This window comes from Choloepus didactylus, chromosome 1 (assembly GCF_015220235.1).
Source record: "Choloepus didactylus isolate mChoDid1 chromosome 1, mChoDid1.pri, whole genome shotgun sequence".
Classification (NCBI taxonomy): domain Eukaryota; kingdom Metazoa; phylum Chordata; class Mammalia; order Pilosa; family Megalonychidae; genus Choloepus; species Choloepus didactylus.
In genome coordinates this window covers 44,603,230-44,629,419 of record NC_051307.1, presented here as the reverse complement: position 1 = coordinate 44,629,419, position 26,190 = coordinate 44,603,230, and the positions used below count along the sequence as shown (strand labels likewise).

At 35.6% G+C, this 26,190-nt stretch overlaps 1 protein-coding gene across 1 annotated transcript in view; it reads left to right on the top strand.

Annotated features, from left to right (window-relative positions):
• Nucleotides 1-26,190, top strand: part of GBE1 (1,4-alpha-glucan branching enzyme 1) — a 357,328-nt gene that overhangs the window by 235,646 nt on the left and 95,492 nt on the right. Inside the window, exons 10-12 of the mRNA XM_037833759.1 lie at nt 9,087-9,185; nt 16,883-16,993; nt 20,919-21,090. Coding sequence (XP_037689687.1) covers nt 9,087-9,185; nt 16,883-16,993; nt 20,919-21,090 — 382 coding nt within the window. The remainder of the gene's footprint in view (nt 1-9,086; nt 9,186-16,882; nt 16,994-20,918; nt 21,091-26,190) is intronic.

Sequence of the window (26,190 nt, the reverse complement as noted above, 5' to 3'; positions counted from 1 at the left end):
GCCTACTCATATTACTTGGTTTCAGATGTCTGTACAACAAGATGTGTCTTCAATTTATTCAACTTAAATTGAAAACTACTTCAATTTAAATATATCATTTTTCTGTCTACTGGGAGTCTCTTCAAAATGTGGAATTGATCCTCATGATCATTTTTTAAAAAAGGAATGTGGTGTAAATAATAAGCAATGGAATTTTATATAAAATCCTATAGTATAAATGTGAATTAATTTGTAATAACAATTACAAAACTGAAAAGTTTTTGTCCTAGAATGCATCCAGCATTGTACATGGTTATTACCTGCAATATTAATTTAAACATTTTTTGTAGAGATGTTATTTCCTCTAGAGTTATCATAAATGCTCTTTAGATATTGAAGAATTAGAATTGTTTTAACTTCATTTAATATGATGGAATATGCAATGTGAGTAGGTATCATCTTTTTAATGCAATTTTATTGAGATACATTCACATACCATACAATCATCAAAAGTGTAAGATCAGTTGTTCACAGTATCATCATATAGTTGTGCATTCATCACCACAATTTTTGAACAATTTCATTACTCCAAAAAATAAAAATAAGAACAAAAATAAAAGTAAACAAGAACATCCCAAACATCCCATACTCCCCCCCCATTATTCATTTACTTTTTGTCCCCATTTTTCTACTCATCTGTCATATATATTGGATAAAGTGAGTGTGAGCCGCAAGGTTTTCACAATCACACAGGAAACACCGTATAAGCTATATAGTTATACTGCTCTCTTCAGGAATCAAGGATATGGGATTGTAGTTCAACAATTTCAGGTATTTCCTTCTAGCTATTCTAATACAGTAAAACATAAAGAGGGAATAACCTCCAGAAAGACTTCTCATCTCTATTTGAAATCTCTCACCCACTGAAGCTTTATTTTTTTTCATTTATCTCCCCCCTTTTGGTCAAGAAGGCTTTCTCAATCCTATGATGCTGGGTCCAAGTTCATCACTGGGAGTCATGTCCCATGTTGCTAGGGAGACTTAAACTCCTGGGAGTCATGACCCACGTATGGGGGAATGAGCAAGTCCACCTCCCAAGTTCGCTTAGAGATAGATGCCACCTCTGAGCAACAAAAGAGGTTCTCTGGGGAAATTCTTAGGCACAATTATAAGTAGACTTAGCCTCTCCTTTACAGTAGTAACAAGCTTCATAAGGCCAAACCCCAAGATCAAGGGTTTGGCCTACTAAACTGGTAGTCCCCAATGCTTGCAAGAATATCAGGGATGTCCCAGGTGAGTAAGTTCAATATTTCCACATTTTTTCCCAGTCCGTCAAGGGAACTTTGCAAATACTTTTTATTCTCTGCCCAAATTACTCTGGGATATATTGGGGCTTCATGCTAACCTGTAGAAACCAACTAGATCTCATTCCCTATTCAAGGTTCCATGTAATTAGGGTGTTTGAATAAACGGACCACACAAGTTAAATTATTTTGTATGCTACAGAAAATATAGATTTTGCTCCAAATAAACATCTCTTCCTTTGGTCTCACACAGAAGTGAAGTTTTAAAACAGAGTCTATATCATCCTTTACCCTTTAGTCTGATTTACCATAGTCCTAACCAAGTCAATTTCTTTCATATCTCTAATTGAAGTCTGATCTCTTCAGCTTCTTTAACAGTTCCTATATGGGGCAATGCTGACATTCATAACTGCCAGTCTCTGGCTGTGAGTCTCAGGTGTCACACAGATACCTGAAGATCCAGGGACCAGCTCAGCATCTGAAAGTTTAGAAATAACCATTGTGATTCATGAACATATGTGACTGCTGTAAGAATATATGTGACTGCTGTAAGAGCTTACAATCTAGGAACCTTTACAATAAGATAACTTATGCTCTCAGATTCAATTTTCAGAGTTTACACATTATAGTTAGTCCATATTAGTGAGGCATTATAATGTTTGTCTTTTCATTTCTTGCTTCTTTTGCTCAATATACTGTCCTCAAGTTGCATACCTCAAAACTTCATTTCTTCTTGCTGCTGCTTAATATTCCATTGTATGTATACACCACAGTTCACCATTCTGTCCATCAGACGATGTACCCTTAGACCACCTCCATCCATTGAAAATCATGAATACTGCAGCCATAAACACCAGTGTGCAAATGTCTGTTCATCTCTCTTCTCTCATTTCTTCCAATAACAGGGTGGCAAGATCATTTGGTAGTTCCATACTTAGCCTCCTGTGGAATCACCACACTGCCCTCCAGATGGGCTGCACTATTCTACTTCCCCACCAACACTGAATAGATACATCCCTGTCTCCACATTTTCTCAATCACTTATCCCTCTGTATTTTTTAAACAGTTTTATTCACATGCCATATGATCATTCCTAAGTAAACCAACAATGGTTCCCAGTATAGTCATGTATTTATCCATTCACACCTCAGTCTATATGAGGACATTTCCATTTCTTCTACAAAGGAAGAGGAAGAGGAGAAAAAACAATGAAGAATTAAAAATAATAATAAAAATGAAAGATAGAAGAAAAAAATAAAATAAAATAAAATAAAAAGGTAATCACTCCAATGCCAAGAATCCTATACCCCTCCATTATATCCCCTCTTATAGATATTTAGCTTTGGTATATTGCCTTTGTTACAATTAATGGAAGAATATTACAATGTTGCTATTAACTATAGACTCTAGTTTGCATTGATTGTTATTTTTCCCCTATACTATCCCATTTTCAGCACCTTGCAATATTGATATTCATTTTGTTCTCCCTCAGGTAAAAATATTCTTATATTTGTACATTTAACCAACCTCCATGACCATTCTAGATTTCGCTAAGTTATATTGTCCCTATCTTTATCTTCTTTCTTTCCATCTGGTGTCATACATCCCTCTAGCCTTCCTCTTTCAATCGTACTCACACTCATGTTTGTTCAGAGTACATTCAGTATTGTGCTACCATCACACAGGATTGTGCTATCCATTTCTGGATCTATACAATCAATCCTGTTGAACATTCCATACTCCTTCAGAATCAAATGCCTAATCTCTGCCATCTTTCTATCTCCTGATAACCTGTGTTCTCAAGTTTACTCTTAAAGTTCATTCATTAATGTTGGTTCATATTATTGAGACTATACAGTTTTAGTCCTTTTATTTCTGGCTAATTTCACTCAAAGTAATTTCAGCTGCCTACCATTTTGTTTTTTGGAATTTATATCTCATATATTATTTTATTTTTATTTTTTCTCTCTCTCTTTACCCTTAATTGATAGTCTTCATTTCTACACTCCTCTTCAAGCCTCTCTCTCCTGTCTTTTCTTATATGCCTGTAGTGCTCCCTTTAATATTTCTTGTAGAACAGGTATCTTGTTCACACGCTCTCTCAGTGTCTGTTTGACTGAAAATATTATAAACTCTCCTTCATTTGTGATGGACAATTTTGCCAGATATAGAATTCTTGGTTGGCAGTTCTTCTCTTTCAGTACCTTATAATATATCATGCTACTGCCTTTTGCCTCCATGGTTTCTACTAAGGAATCTGCACATAGTCTTATCAAGCTTCCTTTGTATGTGATGGATGTCTTTTCTTTTGCTCTTTCAGAATTTTGTTTGTCTTTGGCATTTTATAATCTGATTATTAAGTGTCTTGGAGTAGGACTATTTGGGTCTATTCTGTTTGGGGTATACAACACTTCTTAGTCTGTAATTTTATGCCATTCAAAAGAGATGGGAAATTTTCAGTGATTATTTCCTCCATTATTCTTTCTGTCCCTATTCTCTTCCCCTTCTGGGATACCCATTACATGTATATTCATGTGCTTCATGTTGTCATTCAATTTGCTGAAACCCTGCTTATATTTTTCCATTCTTTTCCCTATCTTTTCTTTCGCGTGTAGGATTTCAGATGTCTTGTCCTCTACTTCATGAATCCTTTCTTATACCTCTTCGGATTTGCTCTTGCATGTCTCCTTTGTGTTTTCCATCTCCTCTATTGTGCCTTTTTCCCCCCATAAATACTGTTGATGGTCTTTTCAGACTTTCTAGTTCTTCCTTATGTTTGTCCAATGTCTTCTTTATATCCTTCATGGCTTTTGCCATTATCATCCCTCAGCTTGTTCATTTGATTTTTGAATTGATTTAGCATATTTGTTTGAACATCCTTAATTAGTTGTTTCTACTCCTGTATCTCATTTGAAGTGTAAGTTTGTTCCTTTGACTGGGCCATATCTTCCTTTTCCCTAGTGTGACTTGTAATTTTTTGTTGTCTAGACATCTGGTTTCCTTGATTACCCCAATCAGATTTTCCTAGACTAGACTGGACCATGTCTTAGGAGGAAGTTGTAATTAGTATCATGTTTCCCTAAGCATGAGATCAAGTGGATTGTCAGACTTTCCTATGAGGCCTCTAGACTCTGTGCTTTTCATATCCTGCCCAGCAGGTGGTCACTTGTCAGCCCGCAGCTCCCCACTGGCATTAGGATGTGTGGTGCCTTTAATTCTTAGCAGACCTTGTCCCTGCCAGGGACTGAGGGTGAGTCAGAAGCCCAGCTTAATCTGTTTCTTTTTTATTTTTTTTCCCCCTAGGCCCCCTGGGGTCTGAATTCTCTGAGGAAGGGCAGCCATTGATCTGGACCCCACACTCCTTTTATTAGGGAAGATATGCCCTTCAGGGAATTATCTCCTTCACTTGACTTCTTCCTTTGTCTGACTATCTTAACTTCACCCTTGCCTGAGTCAATGATGACAATTTAAATGCCTGAGGCTTTCTCTAAGCAGCTATTTAGAATGAGAGAAAAAAAAAAAAAAGAAAAAATCTCCTTTTCAGAGCCAATCCCCAGCCCCCCATTCTGTCAGTCAAGAGCCAGTGTTGGTACCCTGCTCTCTGTGCTCCTTTTCTTGGGACACAGCCCTTTTCCCATATTCTGAGCTTAGCCATTGTGCCAGTTTGAATGTGTTGTGTCCCCCAGGAAAAGCCGTATTCTCTGATGCAATCTTGTGGGGCAGACATTTTAGTGCTGATTGGATTGGAATCCTTTGTGTGTTTCCTTGGAGATGTTACCCACCCAACTGTAGGTGATAAGTCTGATAATTTCCATGGAGGCGTGGCCCCACCCGTTCAGTGTGGGCCTTGATTACTGGAGCAGTGTATAAGCTCAGACAGAAGGAGCAAGCTTGCTACAGCCAAGAGGGACACTTTGAAGAAAGCACAGGAGCTGCAGATGAGAGACAGTTTGAAGACGGCCATTGAAAGCAGACTCTTGCTCTGGAGAAGCTAAGAGAGGATAAATGCCCCAAGAGCAAGTGAGAGTGACATTTTGAAGAGGAGCTGCAGCCTAGAGAGAAACATCCTGGGAGAAAGCCATTTTGATACCAGAACTTGGAGCAGACACCAGCCACAGAGGTTTTCCGGACATCATTGGCCATCCTCCAGTGAAGGTACCCAATTGCTGATGTGTTATCTTGGACACTTTATGGCTTTCAGACTGTAACTCTGTAACCAAATAAACCTCCTTTTATAAAAGCCAATCCGTCTCTGGTGTTTTGCATTCTGGCAGCATTAGCAAACTAGAACTGCCAACCAGAAAAATGTATTTTTATTTATTCTTTTTCCATCAGCCCTGCCTCATCTCTTCTGGGAGAGACCTCAGGTTTCCTTTTCTGCTTGTTCCGGGTTTATCTGTGCTCGTTGCTTGTATTCAGTAGTCCAAATTTGTTAATTAAAACCACAATTGGAGCTTGGTTGAGATACCTTCCCTTGATCCTAGTAGAGACTATTTTTTTCCCACAGGGAAGTGTTCCAACTCAGCCTGCCATTCCAGTGTGGGAGGGGCACCAGGCTCTGCAGGGGCTTTATTTACAGTTCTATGCTGTGATCTCAGCCTTTCCACCCATTTCAGACTGGAGTACAATGTATGCCAAGTTATAGATGTGTCCCCCAAACTGTTGTTCCAGTCTATTTACTAGTTGTTCCTGGCTATTTACTAGTTGCTCTAGAGGACTAACTTAATTCCATACGTCCCTGCACTGCCATCTTGCCTCACATCCTCAGTAGGTATCATCTTTCAATGATTCATGTTTGATTTATGTTTCTTTTGGTCATCTTTATGTTTGCTTTTCTTTATTTTAAGATTTTAAAAGGATAGTGTTCCTGTTTGCTAATGCTGCTGTTATGCAAAATACTGAAAATGGATTGACTTTCATAAAGGGGATTTATTGGGTTACAAATTTACAGTTCTAAGGCCATAAAAGTGTTCAAACTAAGGTATGAACAAGAGGATACCTTCACTGAAGGATGGCTGATGGCGTCCAGAATACCTCTGTCAGCTGGGAAGGCAGGTGGCTGGTGTCCGGTGGTCCTTTGCTCCCGGGTTGTGTTTCATAATGGCTTTCTCCAAAATGTGTCTGGGTTTTTGTCTTAGCTCCTCTCTCTCAGCTCCTGTGCATCCTTCCTTCTTTCTCCCAGGGTGTTTCTCTCTAAGCATCTGAGGGTCCTCTCTTAGCTTCTCCAGGGCAAACTCTTGGCTTCATCTCTTAGCTTAGCACCTCCAGACTTCCTTCTGTCTGCATTTCCAAGCGTCTCCTAGTTTCAGCAAGCATCTGGGTCTGTTTCAGCTCTTAGCATCTCTGTTAAATACTCCAGTGATCTAATCCAGAGCCACCCTCAATGGGTGGGGCCACATCTCCATGGACATTCCACCCTAATTGACAGACTAATCAGTCTGCCCCCACAAGACTGCATTAAAGAATATGGCTTTTCTGGGGGACATAATATATCTAAACCGGCACTGATAGTCAGTCATTAACTTTTCACTTTCAGAAGTGGGCTGTAAACTTCTCAACTACATTAATGACAGCTTTCTAGAATTCAGATTTGGAAGATAAGACCAATTTATGTCCAAATATTTGTCTTTGCAAATTCCATTTCCAATCTAACTTTTTCTAAAACAACCTTTACGCCAAGTGTAGAACATACCTTAATATTTTCTAGAGAAAAAAAAAATTTGATCTTTAATACAGCCCCGTCACCAGTTTTTCCTGACTTTGGTCATATGAAAACGTTTGGGGAACTTATTGGTTCTGCAGTTCCAGCACCTGTCATGGCAAGCAATATTTAGTAAATACACAGCAAATAGTTCCATTGAATTGAACTCAATACCTATGATATCTGTGAAAATGTGACAGTTTGATAAATAAAACTGTTTAAAAATAGTTTATTTTCTGTTACCCATTCATCTTTTTTTCCCACTTTAGAAACTGTGAAGTACTGTGCACAAATAAGACATTATGAGCAAATATTTTGCTTTCTTATGGATGTTTTCTGCCATGTTCTATAGTCACATAATTTTTTACATAATAAAGTTAATAAATTATTTTAGGAATTCAGAAAATTCATAGATTTATTTCTACATTTTTTGTATGGGAAGAGTTTATGGATAGTGTTGTGAAAGAAGCATTTGAGCTGAGTCTCAGAGAGCTCATAGTATGTGATAGTTCTATGGGAAGTAAGCATAATCTGGGGAAGAGTTTGGACAGTAAAACGTATAGAAAAGTTTGAATTATTTAGTACTTGACTGAAGTATTTAGTAGTTGAAATGAAATAGTGTGAAATAGTGGTGGAAGGATTGTGAGGTCTCTCCATTTCACTTTTTGTGTATTTCTGTTATCAGTGATCACAACTACATCCCATTGTTATTTCATGATAATAGATGTATGTTCTTAGATTTAGGTCCTAGTTTATGAATCCCTGGAGGTCAAGTATTATGTCTTAATCACCCACAACATCTTTATTTGTTCATTCAACAAATATTTATTGAGTACCATCTTTGTGCTGGGCACTGTTGTAGGCTCTTGGGATGTATCACTGAGCAAAATGGAAAAAGTAAAACAAAACAACCTGATTTTGTTTTAATAGGGGGTAGGGAGACAGGTAATCAAAAAATAAGTCGCATAGTTAATGTTAAATATATAATCCTTGAGTTGAATCTTAAACTAAGGAATTTGAGGTTTTGATATAGGAGAATTTGAGTTTGGGTTGTAGAAAGCTACTGAATGGCCCTGATATGATCAGATTGACCCATAACATGCTAATTTGGCACCAGTTGGTGTGTAGAGAAAATGGAAGTGGAGAATTCCATTTGAAAGCATAATGGTCTAGGTAAGCAGTAATGAAGACTTAATAGGATAGTGGCTGTAGAAGTGGAGCCAAGGAAAAGGATTTATTTGAAAAATGTATTGGAGGTAAAATTTATAGTGCTTGGCTCATATTTTGCCATAGTTTGTTATAATAATATATTTCATTATATCTGGGTCCTTATGCCAAATATGTATATATTTATTTTTATATAAAATATGTGTATATTTTTGTTTGATTATTTATTTGATTATGAATAGTCTAAAGGTAGCATAGCATAACCAATGGGAAGACACTGTCAAAGGCTTGAGATCTGATTCCTGGCTGTATCATTAGGAAATATATATCTTTAGAGATCCCTTCACCACAATAAGCCTCAGTTCATCTGCTAGATGAAGAGGATGCACCGGACAATCTCAAAGACCCATTCCAAGTGCAACCTATGATAGAGAAAGCCATCTTATTGCTTCAATCAATGTATTAAATCTATTTTTCATTTCATCAGATGCTAACCACTCACTCATACAAATACATTCCATGCTAATGCTATATATGGAGCGAGCAAGTATAACAGATATATGCCACATATATATTTTTTGTGTTTGGTGGACACAGTAGCTAATGAAAAATATTTATACAGTAGTTCAGAAATAAGTCTAAGGAGATTGGTTTTATCAATAAAGTTTATGCTGTTTTGTGTTCTCTATGTGATATTAAGTAAAAGTAAAGAATAGCCTCATGAAAGTGAAGCTGGCCAGGGGTGAAAAGCATTAAACAAAAATCTCATTGGAAGATGAAATATGCTATAATGATTTTATCTACTTTTAAACTTACTTTACCAAAATGCCTCTCAAAATATATGCCCCTATTTGTTGTTTTCATTCATTGGCCCTAACTTTACTGTAACAAGTTTGAACAATGTGAACTAATAATGCTCTTATACTTTGTTTTAGGATGTTTCAGGAATGCCAGCTCTGTGTTCTCCAATTTCCCAGGGAGGGGGTGGTTTTGACTATCGACTGGCCATGGCAATTCCAGATAAATGGATCCAGGTGGGAGTTTATGCAAATGTTTTTAATGTGACTATTAAGTCTTGTGTTGGTATATTTATTATTTCTTCAATATATTTCTTATTTGTGATCATTGTTTACAAATATGACAATTGAATTATTAAATTCTTCTATTAATGCATTGGTTCTTATACTTCTTAACAAGGTGCTTCTCAAGCTTCAACTAGTTCTAATTTAATGTATGTATACTTTTGTATTATTCAAGCAGGTTTAAAATATGATTAATATAGTGTTGGGTTTATAAATGGAATTTTGCATTAACATTGCAGTTATATGAAACTGCAGTGCTCTAATTTTAAAGCATATTAAACTTCATCAAAGCATCCATTTTCTTTTTTTTTTTGCCTGCAAATCAACAATTACTATAGAAGTTACTCCTTAAGTCCCAGTTCTTGCCTCATAGTGGTCTTTCCTCAACAGATTTAGATTCATCCATTCATTCATTCTCTGTTTCAGCATTTAAAAGTCTTTATCATGTGTCAGGCAATAAGAATGAGTAATTGTACATAATACCTTGCACACTCTTTCTCAATACATTTTCATTACATTTAATGACAATACAAAGAATATGTATTATATTTTGTTTTATTTAATGTCTTTCCTAAGCACTAATGTCCATAAACAGACTTAGGTTTGATATAGGGCATTTTTGAGTGGCTAAATCCATAATCATAGGATAAAGATATGTAGGAGGAGTCAGAAATGACTACATCTAATCATAGTTTTCTGATGAGTCATTTAATACAGACATGAACTGTATTAGCAAATATTTAGCTATCTAAAATATGCCAATTTTATTGTTTCTTCCATTTCATTTAATCATAGTTGAAGTGTTGCATAAGTTAATAACTGAAGTATTCATGTAAAGGTGATTTAAGTAGTTAATTGAATCCATTCATTTACCCATTAATTCCACCAAATATTTAATGAGCATTTTTTATTCTACATTTTTTTAGTTAAACCTTTTATTTTGAGATAATTGCAAATTCATATGCAGTTGTAAGAAATGATTTACGGAGAGCTCGTGTAATCTTTACCAAGTTTAACCAATGATAACGTCTTTCAAAGCTATAGTAACATAGCATAGCTGCTATTCTGACATTGATGCAGTCAAAGCACAGAACACTTCCCTCACCACAAGGATTCCTCATGTTGCCCTTTTTTAGCCACATCCACTTCTCTCTTACCCCTAGCCACTCTTTAACCCCTGGTAGCCTTTAATCTTCTCTCCATTTCTATAATTCTATAACTTCAAGAATGTTATATAAAAGGAATCATACAGCATGCACACTGGCATTTTTCACTCAGCAGAATTCTCCAGAACTTCATCAGGTTACTGTGTATATCAATAGTCCATTTCTTTTTATTGCTGATTGGTATCCCATGGTATGAATACACCAGAATTTAACTATTTACCCATTGAAGGGCATATGCATTGTTTACAGGTTTTAGATTTTCTGAATGAAGCTGCTATAAAGATTTGTCTGCAGGGTTTTTGTGTGAGCATAAGTTTGCCTTTCTGTGAGGTAAATGCTCGAGAGTACAATTGTTAGTTTTGTACTAAACTTAATAAGTAGTTGCATGTTTAGTTTTTTTTAAGAAACTGCCAAACTGTTTTCCAGAAGGGCTGTACCATTTTACATTTCCAGCAATGGATGAAAGATCTAGTTTCTGTACATCCTTTCCAGCCTTTGGTGTTGTTACAATCTTTTTTTTTTTTTTTTTTTTTTTTAAGCCATTTTATTTTGTATGTAGTAATATCTTCTTGTGCTTTATAATTTCCATTTCCCTAGTGGCTAATGATGTTGGCATCTTTCATGTACTCATTTGCCACCTGTATATCCTCTTCGGTGAAATGTTTTTTCATATCTTTGACCATTTTCTAATTGGATTTTTTTGGTTTCCTTTTACCATGGATTTTTTGAGAGTTCTTTATATATTCTACATTTGAGTCTTTTGTCAGATGTATGGTTGGCAAATATTTTCTCCCAGTCTGAAGCTTGTATTTTTGTCTTCATCATATGGGTTTTCACAGAAAAAAAATATTTAATTTTGACGAAGGTCAGCTTGTCAGTTTTTCCTTTTACAGATTGTGCTGTTGATGTTGAGTCTAAGAATTCTGACTATCTCTATATCCTAAAGATTTTATCCCGTATTATTTTTTACTAACAGTTTTGTACTTTGACTTCTTGCATATAAGTCCATGTCTTAGGTTGTCAGGGCTGCTATGACAATACTACAAACTGCTTGGCTTAAACAATAGAAATTTGTTGTCTCACAGTTTTGGAGAATTAAGTCCGATATCAAGATATCACAAGGCCATAACATTCTCCTGGTATCTGTAGTTTCTAAACATGGCTTTCCAGCAATTCTCCATCACATAGCAATCTAACTTATGCCACCTTCTCTAATTTCTACTTATTGTCCATATCTGAATTTCCTCTGCTTATAGAGATTTATGCCATGTTGGATTAAAGTCCATCCTAATTCAATTTGGTTTTATTCAAATAGGACCTTCGAAGGTCCTGTTTACAAATAAGTTCACACCAGTGTCACACCAATAAGACCCGGGGAGTTAAAGTTTGAACATGTCTTTGTGGGTGGGCGTGATTCAATCTACCACAGTCTGTGATCCATTTTGAGTTAATTTTTGTGTATGGTGTAAGACATAGATCAAGGTTCCTGCAGATGTCCAACTATTCCATAATCATTTGTTGAGAACCTATCTTTCTTCCATTGAATTGCTTGTATAACTTTTTCAAAAATTAATTGGGATATATTTTTTAGGTCTATATATTAGTTTTCTATTTCATTAGTATTTAATTGCCACAAACTTAGTGGCTTAAAGCAATACAAATATATTATCTTACAGTTCTGGAGTTCAGGAATCTGAAATGGTTCGTAAAGGGCCAAAATCAGGGTGTCAGCAAGCCTATGTTCCTTCTCAAGGCTCTAGGTGGGTATCTGTTTCCTTACATTTTCCAACTTCTAAAGACCACCTGTGTTTTCTTGGCTTTTGGGCCCTTTCTCCATCTTCAAAGCCAGCAGGCTTTCAATCTCTCTCTTAGTCTGACACTCCTGCTTCCCTCCTATATGGGCCCTCTTAGTTATATTAAGTCCATCCAGATAATTTAGAATAATTTTTTCATTTCATGATTCTTAACTTCATCATATCTCTAAAGTCCTTTTGCCATGTAAAGTAACATATTCACAGGCTCTGGGGATTAGAATGTAGACATCTTTGGTCAGCCATTATTGTTTCTATCATGCTTTACTCCCTGTCCTCCAACAAAACACATCTGTCCTACATGCAAAGTGTATTCACCCTATCCCATTATCCTCTAAATTCTCAACCCATTACAACATCAACTCAAAGTCCAAAAAAGCATCGTAATCTCATCAGTTCAAAAGTTCAAGTCTCATCATCTAAATCAGGTTATGGTGAGCCTCTGTATGACTCATTCTGGAGCAAAACTCCTTTCCGTCTATGCTTCTATAAAACTAGAAAACACCATATCTGTTCCCAAAATGCATAGGTGTCAGTCAGGGAAAATCCTGTCAAAAAGGGAAATAGTGTAATTAAAAAGATAGTCACCTTTTCAAGCAGTTTTGATATCTAATAAGTCAAACTGGTTTTCAATGCCTGGAAATAATCCTCTGTGGTTCAGGGTTCTGCTTTCTGGACTGATGATTGTACCCTTGGAGTCATCCTTTCTTTTTCATGAAGAGTAGCACATGTTTGCAGCTGAGTAGTTGTGTTAACGTGTTTCATGCCTGTAGAATTTTGGAGGTTCAACAGCCTTTGTTTATTTCTTCCAGCTCTCTCTCTATTTTAGTCCAACTGGCAATGTTTTACTGGTATAAAATTCTCAGAACTTTTTAGTTCTCTTTTATGTCATGGAGATTCACTCCATTATATAAAAGGCTTTTCCACATATCTTTTCTGGAAATCCCATCTTTATTCTTGTCTTCTGCTGACATGGATGAGGGCATGCATGTGTCACATGCCTCATCTCCTTAAAGAGCATTCTGTGTAACCAAATAATCTGATATATAGATCCTAGGCACTAGCAAAGGGTTGGCCACATACTTGGCTTTATCTCCAGAGCACACCTTCCTGACAGTAAACCTCTTAATTTTAGTGTTTTTTACAATCTAGAAAGTCTGAGAAATTCCCAAATTATTATGTGTTGGCTCCTTTTTGCTTAATAGTTCTTCCCTCACTTGATCTCTTTCCTCCCTTCAAAACTTCACTTGGAAACCTGAGAAAATAGCCAAGTTCATCACTTACAAGTTCTGCTTGCCACATAGCTGTAGGACAAAATTCTGGAAGGTTTTTGCCACCGTAAAACAAGGATCCTCTTTCCTGTGGTCTCCAGTTATGTGTTCTTCTCAGCCCTCACCAGCCACAGCTTTCACATCCATATTTCTAGGAACAGTCTGTTTATGATGATGTTGATATTTTCTAAGACAATATAGATTTTTCTACTGTGGTCTTCACTTCCTTCTGAATTCTCACTAGCAGAGCCTCTAGCATCCGTATTTCTACTAACAGTCTGCTCAAGGCAGTCTTGGCTTTTTCTGTCATGCTCCTCAAAATTCTTCCAACTTCTGTTCAGTGCTCAATTCCACAGCCACTTCCACATTTTTAGGTATTTGTTATGGTAACACCCCTTTCCAGGTGCCAAAATCTGTATTAGTTTCCCATTGTGTCTTTAATCAAAATTACCATGAATTTATTGGATTGAAATACACAGCTTTTTTTGACTTACAGTTAAGGAGGTCACAATACCAAAATAGGTCTTACTGGGCTAAAATCTAGATCTCAGGAGGGCTGCGCAACTTCCATAGGCTTTAAGGCAAGAATCCGTTTCCTTATCTTTTCTAGCTTCCAAAGACCACCTGCATTTCTTGGCTCTTGATGCCTTCCTCATCTTCAAAGCCAAAATCATTGCTTCTTCAATCTGTCTCTTACTCTGACACTCCAGACTTTTCACTAGGCCTCCTACTGATACCAGCCGCCCCTGTGAAGAGGGGGAGGGCTGCCTTAGTACTGCCTGGTAGTGATGGAAGTTACAGCCTGGGAATTGAGGAACACTGTTACAACCTTGCATAGGTACAAGTCTATACTCCCCACTCCTGCCTCCCCCTTAAAAGAACCCATGTGATTATATTGGGCCCACCTGGTTAATCCAAGATACTCTTCCTATTCCAAGATCATTAATCACATCCACAAAGTTCCTTTTGTCATTTGAGGTAACAATTACAAATTCTGGGGATTAAGGTACAGACCTCTTTTGATAACTGTTATTCTCCTCTACCACTGTCTACTTTTGGCTTCTCTATTCTGTTCCATCAAACTATGTATATATCCTTCCACAAAAAGTGCATAATCTACCATAGATAGGGCAATCTGTGATGTTTGTCTGGAATAAAGCTGCCATGTCTAAAATCTTTCTGTCTTCCTAGGCTGCTCCTTTCTTGGATTTTTAACTAGAGAGCGTAGGTTTTTCTTTGCGCTTTTTTTCTCCTGTGATAATTGGTTTTCCAGATTTAAATATTCGTCAGCTTCATATTTGTGTCATCTGAGACAAAAAATGGTCTGACTTCTTTTCTCCACCTTTGAGAATTTCCTTATGTATATTTTATATATAATGTCCGTGGTTTTTAGTTGTACTTAGTGAGAGAAATAGGGAAAGGGTCTCTACCCCATCTTTCCAGAAGCAAAAGTTTCCAGTATGTTTTAAAATTATATAAAGGTTTGAATGCCAATGACATAGTCTTTTGTAGGGATTAGGGAGTGGTAATACATTGCCTTGTTAATAAGAATTAAGAAATTAAGTCTTTATCTTAAAGGCAATGAGAAGCCACTGCTCTGTTTTAAGTAGGGAAGTCCCCTGGTAAGCTTTTCAGTGAAAATATTACTTCACCTTTATATGGTAAATATATGGAGCAGGACAAGATCTAAGGCAACAGACCAATTAGGAGATTTTTGCAGTCAAGGCAAGAAAGGATCATGGTTTCTACTAGGTAGGTATAGCAGTGAGAATGGGAAGAAGTGGATAGTGGGCATCAGAGTTACCAGCAATTATAACCAGTGGAACTTAATGGAAGGTTAGATAAAAGAGGGGCTAGTGAGTGAGGTAGGAGAGTATAGCCAGGATTCTGACATAGTGATTTAGGAGAAGGTGGTACAATTCATTGAAATAGGCAGCATAAGAAGAGGAAAAAGAAGGTGAATAGGAGAGAATAAAGGTAATTATAATTGGAAATGTAGTTACAAATTGAGATATCTTAGAGGCAGGAATGGAGTTCAAGAGATAGTCTGAAGTAGAAATATTTATGTGTCTTCCATATAGAAAGTGTATATCAGTAGCGGTCAACCAGAGAAGCAGAAGCATTGAGATATATGTGTGTGTAGAGGGAAGTTTGCATTTAAATATGGACTTACTGCAAGAAGTTGGCTTATGCAATTATGAGGCATGGCTAAGGAAGTCTAAGTTCCATAAAGGAGGCAGCATGGGAAGATATAAGCAGGCTTCTACTTCACTTCAGGCATCAAAGTCTGCATCAATTTTCAATTGCTGTGGAGTACATTACGACAAATTTAGCAACTTAAATCATCATCCAATTGTTATCTCACAGTTTCCAAAGATGACATCCTTCGTATTCAGAGGTCCCACCCACACTCTAATGGGGGGATTACACGAAGGTGTGGATACCAGGGATCAGGAACAATGAATGCCACCTTAAAATTCTTCCTACCACAAAGTGCAGTTGACATTTCGGACAGAGAAATGAGCTCATGCAAACTAAGTGCATTATGTAAAAGAGAAGAGGCTGTTTTAAGGACATGACTCTAATGAGGATGAGCTTTTATTTCATAGACAGAGGAAGAGATGGCCAGTTTGGTAGGGGATAGGGTAAAGAATTTCACAGTGGTATACTAAGACAGAGCATTTCATGGGAAGGGACAACAAGGTCAGCAGAGTCCACTTGAACAGCAAGTACTTACCTAAGAAACAGCAATTATTTAACTGAGAGACAGTCATCTGAGATGTTGGCCAGATCAGTTGCATGAAAGACATTTTAGAGGTACAGAAGCCCAACTGAAGATTGAGTGGCAAATGAGGAAGTAGAGACAAAAGGTGTCATCTATTAAGATGATAATTGTTTTATAATTAGATTTTAAACTTTGGAATAAGTGTTTTTTTTTTTTTAATTATCATTGTTTTCCAAAAATGTAATGAAGAACTCTTCCTGCTAAAATTCCTTTACATTCAAACCTGAAAATGTAGCAAGTATTTCGCTGCCTTGTGAAAGTTATAGCAAGACATATTGCACAATAATTGACTGTGGTCTTTAATCAGACGTAAAAGTTGTTACAGGGGAAAAAGGTAGTAAAGGTCCTAAAATGTAATGATTAAACCATCTTCTCAAAAGGACACACACACATGCACATCACAAGTGCATAAACTACACCATTGCCATTTGGACAGACCACAAAAGTTGTGATTTCATTAAAAATTTAAACCATGCAATATCTACTTGTATCTACGTGTCACCTAATTTGACAGTTGCGATAAAATTGTTGATAAAATTGATACCCTCAGATTGTGGTTTAAAATAAGAAAAATAGTGGTTTCAGTCAATGGTTTGTTTTTCTCTGTTATGTCTAGGTACTCAAAGAGTTTAAAGATGAAGACTGGAATATGGGCAATATAGTGCACACCCTCACAAACAGACGCTACCTTGAAAAGTGCATTGCTTATGCAGAGAGCCATGATCAGGTAAGTGATATATCCATAAAGTAAATAAATGTATAAATTAATTACCTATTTATCTTTACCTGTCTGTCTATCTGTGTATATTTTTTAACAAATGAAAATATTCTATTGCTTATTCTATTGGTTAATGTTGTTAATCTAACTTATTTTATACATATTTACATGTACATAACTCATACTTGAAAAAAACATGTTTAAATAATTTTCTAGACCTAGAATTCTAGCTTCAAAATACATTACCATTTGTACCCTGTCATACTGTAATTAATATATTGTTAATTGCAATTGCAGTGTTGACTTTTATGTTTTCCTTTGTCCTATAGAGTGATATTGGTACTGATCCAGGGTAATTTTAGTTTCCATTTTAGATTTCCTTCTATAGGTTTTCTTTTATGGCTTTGACAAACTTACATCACCCTTTTCCTGAATAACTAAAATATCATGCTAATTGATCACCCTAACTCCTGTGCCTCCCAGCTTCGATCCATCTTCTCTACTGCAATCTTAGGTAATTTCCCAAGAGTAAAGCTGACCTTGTCACCCAGATCAACAGGATGAAGTCTGTCATTCAAGACCACTCATATCATGGCCCAAGCCAAAGTTTCCCTGTTCAATTCCTGTTCAGCTCTCCAACCATTCTATTCTTGAATACTTTAAAATTCCACCCATTACTGAAAAGGTCAAAGTCATTCCAATCTTGTATTTTTTCCCTTGCACCTGCATTTGCCTACTTCACCTGGGAAGGTCCTACTTGAACCTAATGACGAGGTTCATGGATCACATTCTCTCTGAAGCCTCTGCAAGTCATGCAGGGAAAAATAGTCACTCCGACCTTCATGCTCCCATCAGGTTTTAGGCAGAAAATGTGTTCCAATTATCTTTGTACTTCCAGCATTTAGCACTGTGACCGCTCCTTGTAATAGTGAAATAAATATAGATAAATAGAAAAACAAATGCCAATTCATTATTTAAAGCCATATTAATTCTCATAAACAGCAACATAAAAATTTACTTTTTTGTATATTAAAAAAGGAAACTAAAAGCTTTTGAAATTATTTCTGTGTTAAGAAAATTGAAGGTAAATGTTGTGCTTTTCTGTCACCTCAACAGAAATTAGCCATCTAAGATAAACAGATGGTTTTTCAGGTGTCTCTTTTAATTATGAAGAAAATATAAGTAAACCAGGGGTCGACAAACTACAGTCCTTTGACCAAATCCTTACCTACTGCCTGTTTTGATAAATAAAGTTAATTAGAAAACAGACAGACTCATTCATTTATCTATTGTCTATGGCTGCTTCTGTGCTATAATGACAAATGTGATTAGTTGAAACATAGAAAGTAGACCACAACACCTACAATATCTACTTTCTGGCCCTTTACAGAGAATTTGCTAGTCCGGAGGTAGACAGATGCTAAATTTTGCATCTTCCAAATTTAATCTTCCAGTTTGCATCTTCCACTAAAATAAATAGTATCCTAGGCCATAGAACAGATCAAAGAAATTACCTTTGAAAAAGCCAGAACCAAAATGCAACAAAACTGTAAAAAATATATTATAGATTATTCATTGAGCCCAAAAATACATGTTCACATCCTAACTCCCAGTCCTGTAGATATGAGCCCAATTGTGAATATGGATCTTTTAAGATGTTATGAAGTAGGGTAAGGCCAAAGTTAAGGCTGGGCCATAATCCAATATGATTGGAGTCCTATGAGCAGAGAAAATTTGGGTACAGTCGTAGGGAACAGATGGGGAGAAAGACAGCCATATGTTGGGGCAGAGATTGAGCCATAAGATTTGCCTGCAAGCCACCACCAGAATGCTACAGACTTCAGAGAAAGCATGGCCCTGCCAGCACTTTGATTTTTGACTTCTAGCCTCCAAAACTGTAAGAGAATAAATTCCTGTTGTTTAAGCCAACTTGTCTGTGGTACTTTGTTGCAGCATCCCTGGCAAAGTAAGACAAACAATACTAGCATAAAGGGGGAAAAAATCTCTCACTAAATACGTAACAAGGTGAAAATTAAAATGTATGCCTAAATTATATCTTTTTATTGCAAACTCCTGCTAGTTATAGCACATTGTACACTCCCAACATTTTTTTGTTTCTGCACTGAGTGAGAGAATAAATAAATGAGTGGAATGCAAAAACTTAAGGTAAAATGTAAAATCAAAAGATTTCTTTCATAATTGTCTTCCAAAAATTTACTGAATCAATATAAATTCACTAATTCTTTTAGTACAAATTGTCGAGGATGTATAAAATAATGCAAGCTGCCTAGTTCCTTCTAAAAGCAAAGGTAGATGTACATAGAGATGTATATTTATACAATGAATAATATAGAAATATGTACATCATATTAAAAGTCCTTTGGGAAGTTATTTTAAATTTTTAGATATATTACTAATCTTCCTTAACTTGATTTATAAAATTTAGTAATAAAATTTGTAAAATTAACTAAACTTTACCCAGTATCTCATTAAGATGTTTTAAAGGAACAGGCAACTTGATATGAGAATAACCATCATCTGGAAATCTAAAAAAAGTTATCAAAATAATTTTGTATGGAATAAGAGTTTCCAGAAATAAACACAAGTCCATGCAAGAACATAATTAGAGAATTCAAAATGAGTGGAAAGAGCAAATTGTTTAAGAAATAGTACTATATAATAACAATTTGACAAATGTATTTGCATCTTACATACTTTGTTTTCAGATGTTTTAGCAGTGCAGCTATCCAAGCTAAGCTGTATAAAACCCTGTCATATCAGATGAAAAGTGCATTTATTGGTGCACATTCATTTTACATGTTTGGATTTAAAACATTTACTTAGAAGTTAGAAAAAAAGTGTCTGTTTTCAAAAATCCAAAAATTTGAAGTCAAGTCATCTGGATGACAATTGCCATCTAATATCAAACTCTGGGGACTTTTGTGACAATAACCATCTTCTGAGTCAACTCTTTCATGGTCCTCAAAATACGGGCAAGACCCACAGAATGTGTAGATCTTCTTGTAACAATGTTTTAAAGAAAAGTTATTTGGATCAACAATAGGTATGAGATATAACGGGCTTGAAAGTAAAAGACATTTTCTAAAGATGAAAATAATTGTAATAGAGTAATGAGATTATGGGTTTCTGTCTATTACAAGTTTTACTGTGTGTTACTCTTTTGTCAATGAAGAGCACTGCAATAGTTAGCTATTTTTAAGTATGAATAATTCAGATTGTTAGGAGGCTTCTCTCCTGCCACTCAGGACATTTCTGAGATACCTGCCCCAATTATTGAGGATTCTCTTTTCAGATAAAACAAACTAATTGTAGGAAAAATGGGCAATAAAATGAAAAAGCAAATTCACATTTACAAAAAAAGTTCTCAACTTATTTTCTCTGCCTGGGGAAGAAGGGATAACTATTATAATATATTAATACACATATATTAGGGTATTAATACATTACCTATTACACACACATGCAAGCACATGCAAGCACACACATATAAATGATTTTTCAGAAACTCTTCCATTCTTTCAAAACAAATGATATCGTGGCATGCAAATTATTTTTAAAATCTATTTAGTAGTTTTAACATTATAATAAATGCACATTCCAATTTCAGAAAATTTGTATCATCAGCTCAGGTGTAACAAATGTCCAGATGATGGTTATTCTCATATCATGACTATTTCACTAAACCCATTTAAAAATAAAAGTCAAATCCAAAAACAAATTTGTTGATCTCTTAATGTATTTTGCCAGCTCAACATCAGAAAAGAAAGTCACTTTTGGAAAATACGTGCAATTAATGCTAATTCACATACTTCTACATTGTTTCTCATCCTTTATCACCATGTGTTATTCTAGGCAATCACAACTGCTTAGTATGTCTTTTTTGCATTTATCTCAATGATGTTGATTTCTATAGGCACTTGTTGGTGATAAGACACTGGCATTTTGGTTGATGGATGCAGAAATGTATACAAATATGAGTGTACTGTCCCCTCTTACTCCAGTCATTGATCGTGGAATACAACTTCATAAAATGATTCGACTCATTACTCATGCGCTCGGGGGAGAAGGCTATCTCAATTTCATGGGTAAGTATGAACTGAACACATTTCTAATCAGCGTTTAAAATGTTAACTAATATATGACATACATTATATAGAGTATTTTGATGTGACTTTTCAAGTTTAAAATACAAAATTACAGCTATGTCTTTGTTTAAACTGCAAAAAGAATATTGCTGTTTTTTTAATCCTACTATATAATAAACAAGTACAAGCCTGACAGCTGGTATTTTATTGAATATTGCTTTCAACAAATGGATGGAACAATTTTTAAAATTTGGATTTACTATTATTATAAATTTGATTATTCTGAGTTTTTTTTTATTGTTGCAGTATTTGCACTTTCAATATAGGAACATATAATTGTCATATAATAACATATTAAGTTAATATTATTGGTTATAGTTAAAAAGATCTTCTTGAAGGTAATTGTACACCAATATGCTTAATTTATAAAAGTTAAAACTAAGACCCAGGGATATTTTGACAGTCAAAAATTATTAAAAAAAAAAGAAAAAATATGCATGTTTGAATATCATTTTCTATAGGGTCTGGAATGATGAAATATAATGATCAACTAATATATATTTTCTGTTCTATTGGTCCACAAGAAACATTTGAACATTTATGTCTTAAGAGATTGCACTGTCTTTTAGGCTAAAGAGAGACAGAAAAGACTGGGGAATACATTCAGGAGACTGACTACAATAAAAGCCTTAGAGCTTTAGATTAATTAATTTCTATAAGAAATCTATATTTCTATAAGGATTCTCATAAGGAATCTCAGGTCATACTGTTTCTTAACTGCAATTTTGTTGAGATATATTCACATACCAGATAATCATCCAATATGTGCAATCAGTGGTTTACTGTATCATTATATAGTTGTGCATTCATCACCACAATCAATTTTTAACATTTTCATTACTCCCCCCCCAAATAAACATGAGAATAAAAAGAAAAAGAAAAAAGAACACCCAAAACATCTCATGCCTCTTACCCACTGCCTATGTTATTTATTTATTTTTTTGTCTTTATTTTCTTACCCCTCTGCCTATACACTGGATAAAGGGAGTGTCAGTTGCAAGGTTTTCACAATTACACATATCACACCTTAAGAGCTATATACAGTCATCTTCAAGAATCAAAGCTACTGGATTATAGTTCAACAGCTTCAGGTGTTTCCTTCTGGCTAGTCCAATACACTAAAAATTTCAAATGTATGTCTATATAATGCATAAGAATAACCTCTAGAATGACCTCTCAACTCTATTTGAAATCTCTCAGCCACTGAAACTTTATTTTGTTTCATTTCTCTTCCCCTGTTGGTCCAAGAAGGTTTTCTTAATCCCCCAATTCCAGGGCCAGGCTCATCCCAGGGAGTCATATCCCACATTGCCAGGGAGACTTTCACCAGTGGGAGTCATGTCCTACGTAAGGAGGAGGACAGTGATTTTATCTGCAGAGTTGACTTAGAGAGAGCAACAGAAGAGGTTTTCTGGAGGTGAGTCTTGGGCATAATTATAAGTAGGTTTAGCTTCTCCTTTTCAGAAATACATTTTGCAACAGCAAGCCCCAAGATTGAGGGCTTGCCTATTAAATTGGTAGTCCCCAATGCTTGCAAGAATATGAGGCATTCCCCAGATGGGGAAGTTTAATATTTCCACATTTTCCTTCAGTCCCTCAAGGGGGCTGTGCAAATACTTTTTTTATTCTTTGCCCAAATTACTCTGGGGTGTATCAGCACATCACACTAACCTGTATAAACCACAAGATCTCACCTTCCTGTTCAAGGTTCCACTATAATTATGGTGTTTCAATAAACTGACCATACAAGTTAAATTAGATTGTGTCCTACAGAAAATATAAATTTTGCACCATATAAACATCTCTTCCTTTGGTCTCTCACAGAAGTTGGAGTTGTAAATCACTATCAATATCATCCTTTACCCATTGGTCTGATTTGCCTTAGTCCTAACTGGATTAGCTTCATTCATATCTCTAATTAAAGTCTGACCTCTTTTTCAGCTTCTTTAACAGTTGCTATATGGGTAATGCTGACTTTCATAGCTGCAGAACTCTAGCTCTGAGTCTTAGGCATCACACAGATATCAGGTTATATTTTTAAAAGCTTCTGTTGTTTGCTATTCTGAGGCAAGGAAGCCAAGTCCAAGACACCATATACCAGATTTCACCTGCACTATCTATACACTTGGGTAAAGTCCTCTCTTCTGAGGATCACCAAAATTTGTTGAAGTTCTTTGTCTGCCAAGAAGTGACCTTCCTGACCACATGTGTGGCTTTACATGAAAGCCAGACACCAGGCCAAGTTACCTGAATGGACATTCCTGGTATTGGGTCCATAAGTAAAGTCAGACTGATTTGTTCCCTAAAAACTCCTACCTGACTCAGTGAACATCATTCTCAAATATGGCACTCCCAGCAAGGCCTTGGTTGTACAATCTATTTGTTCACTCATACCCTGGTAAGAAGGAGGAGCCTATACACCTATGCAAATAACTATATTGCCCTGTAAAGTAAGGGAAATTGATGAGAGGATCTGAATTATAAGAAACCAGTGAGAAATTTTTAAATGTTTTATTTTACTCACAAATGCAGATTTTTAAAATTGTGATGGTCTTCAGATACCTCAAGAAGAAAAAGGGGCTTCCTTATATATCTGAAAAATAAAAGAATTTCCCAAAGACCAAAAGGAAATTTCCCTTATGAGTTCATGTAATCCTATATAATTAGTTGTTGTAGCAATAGTTTTAGGGTTAGCACTGCATTTTCATAAAGCCCACTGCTTATGAAAATCCTAGAATACCTGGATCAGTCTACTGGTGTAGTCTGAAAACTGTGTAAGCAGTGTCAGCTCAGAAGCCTATATCCAAGAGTCTATGTTTTGAAGTGTCAGTACTTCAAAATATCTAATAAAGTCATTTTACTGAGACTGTCCTTTGTTGAAGATATCAACTCTGGCCTATAGTTTATAGCAGAGCCTCTAGGCAATCATCACAATAAAACAAAATTATCTGTAGATTACAGAGACTTGATGGTTATGGTTAATTTAATATTGATAACCTCCAAATAAGAAAAACCTGATGAAAGTTCTTAATGAGAATAATGTGACTGACAAGGAAATGTGGTTGTTTCAGTGCGGTGCAAAGCAAAGTTAATAGAGCCATTCAAAAATAATTTTGGACAATTTGTTTCTTAGCATAATGATTAAGTATTTTTTCATAAAGTCAGTGATTTATAAAAATAGATAGGCAACATTTTATAGAGGAAAAAGGGCTTAGATAAAATATATTTTAACCCTAGCATACAATTTTATGCTAATAATATATAGAAAGGGAATCACCAAGTCTGTATAGACATCTGCATTTTTTTGAAAACCCCATTGGTGTATCTGATGTCTATCCCCAGTTGGAATCACTGGCTTAGAAAATACTAGATTCATACAAGCAGTAAGCTTCTGGCCAAGTAGCATTTTAAATAATACCTGAAATTATGGCTATTACACCATACATTGTGAACTAATATCATCAACAAAGCACCACCAGGACTCTAATAAATCTAGAAAAATCCACAGAACTATTTGCTGATTGTTGGTCAGTATTTTCTGTGAGGGTAAAAATAAATCACAGGCAGCTAGGATAGAGACAGATCTCTAGGAACTTCACATAAGGTATATACTTTTTGAAATATTTATATTAATATCATTTTAACAGTACATATTCAGCCTAGGGCAAGCTAAGCATCTCTTCTGCTTTGGAAACTCTTCCCATGAAACTTGCAATAGTAACACATTAAAAAAACTAATTATTTCTAGTGTTTCTCTAGATAAGCATCAGTTTAGGCATCTGTCTGTAAATTGACCATATATGTGGTACAAGATGTACTTTTTTGGTTATAAGACAAAATTTGGGTATAGGACTGAGAGGTCTTTTGAAGTTTTGTTCTTTTCTCCTTGAAACAAACCATGTCTTCTAAAGTTGAACACCAATATAGCATTGTTTTAATTCCTTTTGTCTCAGAATCTTATCCAAACCCAGAGTTTAGATGATGCTGGATCTCAACTTTGACATCAGTAACCTACAAATAACTCTATAATTTCTGATTATAAATGCTGTTTTATGAAATTTAGCATTTATCCATGAGCTATAAAGACTTAATTTCTTTGTCCATTTTTCTGGTAATATCACTGCTCTCCTTAAAAGCCTTCAGTTATGACCGTGTCCCCCAAGCTGACCTGTAAGCCTTGCCTGAATGGTCTCCCGTGAGTCTCTCCCTTGATGGTTCTGCCTTCGTCAAGGAACCCTTTTTCCAGTTCATTGAATGTTCAGTTCATCTGACCTTCATGCCCCTTTGCCATTCCCCTGCCTGGAATCATCCTACTCAGATACCCTCTCCCATGCCTGACCAAAACCTAGCATCTTTGAGTCTTACTTCCTTAGGGAAGAGCCTTTCCTAAATCTTCGAACTAACTAATTGTTCCTATTACACATTTTTATAGCCCCTGTGCTTACCTTTCATGGCCCTTAGCACAAGTACATTTTAAATACTATTAAATAAATGACTCCCTTGATAAATTTAGGGGTGGTATGTATATTCTTCACTATTATATTTTGTACAACTAAGTAATGCAGTATCTAGCACATCAAAAGGCTTCTACCTTTTTCTTAAAAGTTATCATTAAATGTGTTTCCATGGGGAGGGAAGACATTACCTTGTAATTTTTAGTATTAGTTTATTAGCTGCAATAACCAGTTGTTTTAAGCAAAGTCATTTTTTTCAGGTGGCATATGATAAATTAATATTTGAAAAGAGAAACCCATTAGCCTTGTTTCTTGAACACAAGTGTATAACTGTGTAGCTTATATGGTTTCATCATCTTATTGTAGAAAACCTTGTGGCTTACACTCTTTATCCATTGTGTGGACAGAAGAGTAGAAAAATGAGGATAAACAAGTAAATGAATACTAGGGATGATGGGGGAGGGGTTGTTTGGGTGGTCTTTTTTACTTTTATTTCTATTCTTATTTTTAATTTAATTTTTTTTTGGAGTAATGAAAATGTTCAAAAATTGGGATAAATGCACAACTGTCTGATGATACTGTGAAA